Below are 7,810 nucleotides of genomic sequence, written 5' to 3'. Positions count from 1 at the left end.
ACCCGTTTTATTTTATTTCCAATGTATTTTCTTTTCATAAATCTTTTTAGTTATAATTTATTCTAGTAATATATTTTTAGAATTTTCTTTTTAATAAGTTCCAGGCATACACAGGATTATCCATAATCTTCGGTATTATGCTTACTAAAATCTGGCCGTGTGAATATCAAAAACTGCAGGGCTCCAACAATGTTTGTAAATATTCATGAATCACGCGGCAAGCAGAGGTTAGATCCTATTTTTTCAGAGCCGGATTAAATTAACTAATTGCACGTGTTTGTTACTTAGTATTGGTGAAAGTCAAGTAAATGGCTATTTTTACTTAATTGGTTTATTTTAAAAGCTAAAAAACGGAAACATTTACCATAAATATTTTAATTATATTACATATCTAGAGAAGCGAGGGGGACACTGAGCTCCAACACAGGCCATAAGTTTAGAGTCTTCTATTTTAGTTTATGAAGAAATTGTTTGGTATGTCTTAATGTGTATTTTGATCAAGAAAGCGACCGATAATATAATACCCAAGAAAGAATGCAACTAAATCTGTGATGGCAAAACTCACCACAATACTACAGCCATATCACTCCGACACTTGCTTGAAAATCCAAATAGAATTGACAATTCTAAAGGATTCAACAAGAACAGCCAGAATTATTGTTCTCATCAACTTTAAAGAATTGTACAAGAGAGAGAGAGAGAGAGAGAAGGCATAAAAAACTAATCGAGCGAGACTCTGATCCAAAATATATACATGTGTATATACACCTTTGTATGGCTTTGCGCACAAAACCTTGCTTTGTGGAGTAGCTGCTCCTTGAACATGTTCAGACAGCAGCACTGCCGAAAAGATTCCAGTCATTCACTTTGAAGGTAGAGACTGCAAGTTTAAAGACTTCAGACATTGGCAGAAATCCAGATTGTGCAGCAGGAGCTGCCATACCAGCACCAACTGTTCTAGCAGTTTCACTCAGAGGACTGCAAACACACGGCAAACAAGAGCCAAATGTAAGAGGAAACACGCTTAGCAAAAGCAACTTCATTATGGCGAATGAAAATCCACACTGGAAAGAAAAAGCCTGTGGGCCTTGGCCTAGGTGGTGAAAGCAGGACTTTAAGTGTGCAGTAGAAAAACAATTCGCGGGGTTTAAGTACTATATATAACAATTCAACGAACAACTAATAAAAGAAAGGTTTTCCCAAGTTTCCTTGAGCAGCAGAAAAACAGAAGTTATGACGCCTTTCTGTTCTTTGTCGCCAAAGCATGCAAAACTGGTACAAAGTGTGAGGAAAATTTATACACTGCTTTTAACCATATTATAACAAGCAACTTAAAATATTACAAGTACAGAACAAAACTTAGGCAAGAACCAATTGCTGGCATACCAAACTTCTCATGCTTCTACATTGTTCTAATTTCTAGTGGCTTAAATCAGAATACCGATCAGCAACTAAAATCTCCAGTTGTAACTCTCAAAATTCTGTATCTAATGTACAAGCTATCTAAACTAATTTCTGGACAATATAGGTACTTTCAAAAACTCAGTTTCAATCAAAACTCAAAACTATTGGCTATGGTGAATAGTTAGTATGGTTTCCTTTCACATTCATGTCACATAGACAGTAACCATGTTGCTTACTTTATTAGGACAGGTTCGTAGGCAGTTATCAGCACATCTGAGCTAACTCCCTTAAGACGTATATTTGCCAAATAACCTGCATGTATACGTCAAGTCATTGTGTTTAACATTTCAAAACAATTGGAGCACGCGAGAGAGAACATGTAGAGACTTACCCTTACAACATTTTGCGCTTCCCTTCCTTGTCGTCCCTTAGAAATATTCTGTGTACACATCATAATCTAAATTACAGGACAGATTAGAAGGTTTACTTGAAAAAAGACATGCAGGACAAGAACCTTAAAGTTTTATACCAATGTAGGTAAGGCAGTTAAGAAAAAAAACAGCCCCATAAATATATATATTATATATATATATATATATATATATATATGAAACGAATTACTTTTCTTCACCAGACACCACACTAATATGCACAATGTGAGTGGCCACAGTTCTGGAAGTTAACCCATTATCATCATACACATCTCCCATAAACAAGTATAGATTAGCTGCACAGTTTTCATCCTTTTTCAATATGCCCTAACTGAGCAATTGCAGAAAGAACAATCAACAACGTGGCATTGTCAGGACACAGATTACTCTCTCTTTGCATATCATGAAAGATATCTAAAGCTTCCATGCAGTAGCCATTTTGTACGTAACCACTCATCATGGCATTACAAGCAACAACATCTCTATCTGGCATGTTATCAAAAAATTTCCTAGCAATATCAACATAGCCTAATTTAGCATACCCATCAACCATGTTAGCCCAGCCAATTATAGTCCTTTCCGGCATCCTATCAAACAAAGCCTGAGCATCTTCCATCCTCCCACATTTCGCACACCAATCAACCATTGATTTCCACGAAAACAGATCTCTCTCAGGCATTTTCTCAAACAAATTCCAAGCAAGCTCGAATCCATTGTCTGACCGCATATACCCTCTCAATAGAGAATTCCAAGAAACTAAATTTCTCCAATTAATCGGCATAACATCAAACAATTGACGTGCCAGGTCAATGTTACCATGCTTGACATAACCAGCTATCATCGAATTATATGAAACAGAGTCTCTCATGGGCATTTTATCAAACACTTGACGTGCATACTCTATGCATCGACATCTTATATACAACCCGATCAAGCAATTTTGCAAAAACACATCAGACCCGAATTTTAAATTTCTCAATAACCCATGAATTTGCATTCCTTCCTTAACCAACTCCAGTCGAGAACGTGCTTTCAAGACCAAAGAAACCGAAAACTTGTCCACAAAAACCCCATTCTCAAGCATCAAAGAGAAAATTATTAACGCTTGTTTTGGGTCATTTCCACGAGAGTGAGTCTTGATTACAGCATTCCAGAGAAAAGGGTCCTCTTTGGTGAGAGAGAGAGAGAGACAGTATGATTTTAGTAGTTAAAGAAGTGCTTTTAATAAACCCAGTTGTTATCATCCTTGTATGGACTTGACTTGTGTCGCTTGCAGTTTTGCATTTTCGGACAAGAATCAGAGTTGATAGCGGTGAATTCCAGGGCTGTTGATCTGTACTGGCACAGATAAGCATTAATTGAGCTAAACTTCTTCGATCTCTAATTATTCAGAATGAATAGCCTGTTGCAGAAGATAGGATTTAACGGTATTCTAACGCCTATTCCGCGCGTCACTGGATAAGCGATTTGACTGCATAGGGCTGGCTGAGGTGGGCTGGGCATGGCATGGCATGGTAGGCCCAGACGGCTGAAACAGGTCTAGTAAAATACATTCGAGGTAGTCAAGTAATTCTCATACGTAAATAGTAAAAATATATGTTGCATGAGTAATATTTTTCATAAATAAAAATCCAGATTTTTGGAGCTCTGAGTTTTAATGCAACCGGAAATTTGGATTCTGTTCTACTTATTTGGCCAAATAAAAGAATGAGCTGGTTCTTCTAAATACATATTAAAATGCTTCAAATCTCTAACAGTGATATGACTCGAGTAAGTATATATATATATATATATATATAAAAGTAAGTTCCACATGAATTTAATTAGACACACAAATTCAAAATTATATGAGAACGAGATTTTGGATAATATTTACAATCTATAAACGGTAGTTCGTTTCGACCCCTCTATTTCCGCACGTCTTTTAAATGAGTTGTCGTTCCACTAAAATCTAATTATGGTTTGATTATATCTTATTGGTCCTTCATATATATATATATATATATATTTCTTTTTAATTTCAAACCAATAATTTTTATTTAATTCAAATACTATTTTAAATTCAATCAATTTTGTCATGCTTTGTTTGAGACAGAAATATATCTTAGCCTGCCAGCACGGATTTTCAGTAAATAACACGAATGCAAAGTTATCGAATTTTCATATCCTAATTGGATTTAACTAAATACCTCATGATTCCTTGAACAATATTAAGGAGAAGCACTATCTCCGGATCAAACTAAGCAGTACGTGAAAGTGCTTGAACCCTTTAGTCTAGGCCTCATTGCCTTGAATTTTTAGCCGTATATCACATACAAATTTTAATTATTAATCAAGTTTTTCCTTACACCCAGTTCAATGAGAGACCATGTTTCTCCTTAATCATAAAAGGATCGATATTTTATCCATAAAACATGTCCAACCAATTGCAAAAATATTACAAAGTTTATTAGGCAGACGGTATTACAAATAACTACTTCATAGCTTCGATACAGAAATCCGATTGCTTAACATTCTTTGCTTCGCCTTCAATTACAAACAGATGAATTATGCAACTAAACTCCCTCAACCAAGTAATTCCAGCACTAAAAAGCTTCATACTTTCTCATCTAAATACCTAAACAGTCAGAATAGATTACTCCCAAAACTTTCTTCATTTCCTTCAAAAATTCAGAAATCGGTTGTATAACTTGAAAAAGATATCTAGATCAACCTATGTACATATAAAACATCACTCACAAAAATTAAATTCATCAAAAGCTTTAATTCTATTTTTTTCATTCGCCTTTTGATACCTAAATCAATTTCATTCATTCACCATAAGCTCCATGTACGGTGTAGCATGCCAAGTACATGACACAAAACAAGAAGGGCCCCTCGTAACTCCAATCAATCATTTCATGGGTGTAAAAATAATCATAATCATGTTATGTTGGAAACGACATTAATAGTCTATCTGGCCATGACTCGATCTTTTCAAAGTACTTTACGGGCACAACACCATCAAAACTTTCAGTCAAGATCACCCTATTGTCTGATATGTAAAGCTTCATTCCATCTAAAGTCAACAGAATAACAAAAAAGGTTTTAAAAGAAAGAACAACAGTTTTCATTCATGAATTCCTAACTAGCAAATGAAAAGTAGAAATTATTTAACTTGCATACTGTTCACTATGTGCTAAAGAGGTCAAAAGTTAGACTAATCTACCTTCTAGAGCCTTTTTCACATCAAGATATATCAAAACATTCACATTCCGCCTCATATCTGAAAATAAAAGAATCAATTCAATCATCAAAAAATGCACTTTTTACAAGAATCACTAAAATAATTGATCTTGTATTTGAAAAACTATAATATATACTCTGATTGCTACTACAGTGATTCTTCTTGTTTCTCTTTATCAGCATCCTTCAACTTAAACTACAAATGAACTTTAGCATAGATCCACCATTTGACATGTTGAATACTAGACACTGAAGGATCATCTAGTAAGCATGCCCAATAAGCTGTCAGGTGATTGCATAAAAGTTATCAAATAAATGTATGAATTCCGAGGAAATAGAATCCTCACAGGACGTAATACTTAATTAGGGTCTTCAACATGCACAATTAGGGACCCAGTATTATTACTAAGTTTAATAATTATCAAAACAAAATTGACAAAAAATAAGATGGAAGTAACACAGCACGTCTTCACAATACAAGGTTATGAATAGTAAGAGAATAATGAACTATACGATTGAAGAGAAATCCTACCACTAATTACTTCACCATCAGTTGGCAAGCCACATGAGAAGTGAACATGCAATCTTTGCATCCGCTTTAAGCCATACTCCAAAATAAATCCCAAATTCTTTTTATAGGTTCCATGTACGCACACTACAACCGCATGAAAAGATCGCTAAATATATACAAAAACCTTAGAGTATATAAGTAAAAGAAAAGGGAGAAGTATCATATGATAGAACAATGATATTGCATAAATTATTTGTTTTCACCTGGTACTTCATCAGCTAAAATAATTGGCTTCAATAAACTCTCAGATTTAACTGTCTGTGCACTCATAACAAAGGCATTCAAGCATACATTCAATCCAAGAGAAACCAAGGCATGTCAGGATCTTTTTCTCATGTGTTTGTTCAATTAGTTTTACTTTCACCCATTTCCTTCTCAACTGAATAATCTACAGAAATAAAATTGTTTACTGTAAATCACTTTACATTTTAAGCCACTAATAAAAACTTTTTCAATTCTGACTTTGCAATTACACACTAAAGACATCATTTTCGTTCCTGATAATACACAGATACGAAAAGTTTTCATTTTATTGCCAACCGAGCAATGAATTAGTAAACAGTTTAATATAAGAGATTAAATAATATAGCAATATTTAACACATCCAAAACTTAGGAAATTGGACCTGAGAAGCACAGCCCTTGGTAGCACTGGACATTTTATGATCTTTCGTTAACATTTCTATGATCGTTAACATTTTGTGATTGTTCTTTCGTTAACATTTTTATGATCGCTCATTGCCAATTATTGTCTTTTCATATATGTTAATTGATGCTATATAAAGAGGAGTATCATGTCTTGTGTCCAAGAAGATTTTTGTTGAGCTGTATCAAAGAAAAACAGAACCTTTATTTTCTTTTATTTCTATTTTTGAAATATGTAATTGTTGTAGTTTATGCATTGTAGAATTCATGACTGGTACAACATATGCTGATTGTTGGGCATGTATTTTTTCCTGTGCAACTTCAATAAAATTGTACACGTTGATTTGGCATTGTGCTTCTCTTACTGGATGAACTAAAATATTGATTCACTCATGTTTTCACCATCTTTTCCTTTTCCTGTCATTTAAAGGCTGCTTTGTTAAGTCTGTGTGTTTGTGTGTGTTGAAGACGAAAGAAAAGAAGCAAAAGAAGCTGAGGTCTCAGAGGCTGCACAAGCTAAGTTGCTCGTGCAGACCTATAATCACAGACCTCAGGGTAAAAGGAGCATCCTTTCCTGCAAAGCAGGAAAGGTCACTTCAACCCATACCCTTGCAGAAAGAGTCGTTAGGCAACCGTTAGAATAGAACACAATCAAGCAAATTATGTATATATACCATTCTTTTCATTGTAAAAAACTCAGAATCCTTAATATAAAAATCAATCCTCTTCACTGTTCTTTTTCACATGGTATCAGAGCCTGGTTCCTACCAGTGATCATCATCTACCCATTTTTTTTAAACCTCAGCCATGTCTCAAAATGAAAAATTGACCAACATCATCCTTAAAGGAAACTCCAACTATTTCGAATGGTTCAAAACAGTATATATTGCCCTCAGTGGTAGAAAAATGCTGAGATTTATCACTCGGACAAAGCAAAGGCCAAAACCAGAGAGGCTGGAAGCCTCAACAGAAGAAGAAATTGAAAGAATAGAGGAATGGCAGACATCTGACCACTTGGTCATGTCTTTGCTCACAAATATTATGGAGCCCCAAATTTCCCGTTTTTGCATCCTGATGGAATCATCAAAATCGATTTGGGAAAAAATGGAAAGCCTTTATGGCCACCAACATAATTTTACAACAGAAATACTCACACGGTGGGAAGAGTTGCAGAACTATATTCCGCCTTCTATCGATCTGATAGAAATTCAAAAAAGGAGGGAACAAGATCTTGTCTACACTTACCTTGGAGGATTGGACTAAAGCTATGAAAGCCTGAGATCATAGATCCTTCTTGCGTCTGAGCTTCCTCGAATAGACGAAGTGATAGCAAGTGTTCAGTGGAAGAAACGCGGATGAACACCATGAACTCCTCCTCTCCCCCACAACTCATGAAAAATCATGCCTACAAAGCTCGACGAGATGTCACTCGACAGCGAGGAGGGCCAAGCGCCATCGCGCGCTGTGACCACTGCCAAAGGCAAGGTCACTTCCGCGATGTCTGCTGGCACCTACACCCGTATTTGAGGCCATCT

General features: G+C 35.4%; 2 protein-coding genes across 2 annotated transcripts; both read right to left on the bottom strand.

Moving 5' to 3' along the window:
* Nucleotides 1-513: 513 nt before the first annotated feature.
* LOC8260605 (pentatricopeptide repeat-containing protein At2g45350, chloroplastic) lies at nt 514-3,468 on the bottom strand. Its single transcript, XM_048379447.1, is given in 4 exon segments — nt 514-978; nt 1,641-1,716; nt 1,796-3,010; nt 3,012-3,468. Coding segments are annotated over 2 exon segments (1,047 nt in total). The 5' UTR covers nt 3,191-3,468; the 3' UTR covers nt 514-978; nt 1,641-1,716; nt 1,796-2,142.
* A 1,294-nt stretch (nt 3,469-4,762) lies between these two features.
* LOC8260607 (putative tRNA 2'-phosphotransferase) lies at nt 4,763-7,668 on the bottom strand. Its single transcript, XM_048372049.1, has 5 exons — nt 7,521-7,668; nt 5,835-5,885; nt 5,593-5,715; nt 5,044-5,100; nt 4,763-4,893 (listed from the first exon to the last, which is right to left on the bottom strand). Exons 1-5 carry the CDS (start codon nt 7,666-7,668, stop codon nt 4,763-4,765), a joined length of 510 nt encoding a protein of 169 aa, XP_048228006.1.
* Nucleotides 7,669-7,810: the final 142 nt, after the last annotated feature.

This window comes from Ricinus communis, chromosome 1 (genome assembly GCF_019578655.1).
Source record: "Ricinus communis isolate WT05 ecotype wild-type chromosome 1, ASM1957865v1, whole genome shotgun sequence".
Classification (NCBI taxonomy): domain Eukaryota; kingdom Viridiplantae; phylum Streptophyta; class Magnoliopsida; order Malpighiales; family Euphorbiaceae; genus Ricinus; species Ricinus communis.
This window is presented reverse-complemented; position numbering and strand designations above follow the sequence as displayed.

Excerpts from the sequence above, each read along its gene's own strand:
- LOC8260607 (XM_048372049.1), bottom strand. The coding sequence starts at position 7,668 with ATGAGTTGTGGGGGAGAGGAGGAGTTCATGGTGTTCATCCGCGTTTCT. Across the intron at positions 5,101-5,592 it reads TGATGGTGAAGTAATTAGTG|ATATGAGGCGGAATGTGAAT; the intron begins GTAGGATTTCTC and ends TTTTATTTTCAG. Across the intron at positions 4,894-5,043 it reads TGTGAAAAAGGCTCTAGAAG|ATGGAATGAAGCTTTACATA; the intron begins GTAGATTAGTCT and ends TGTTGACTTTAG.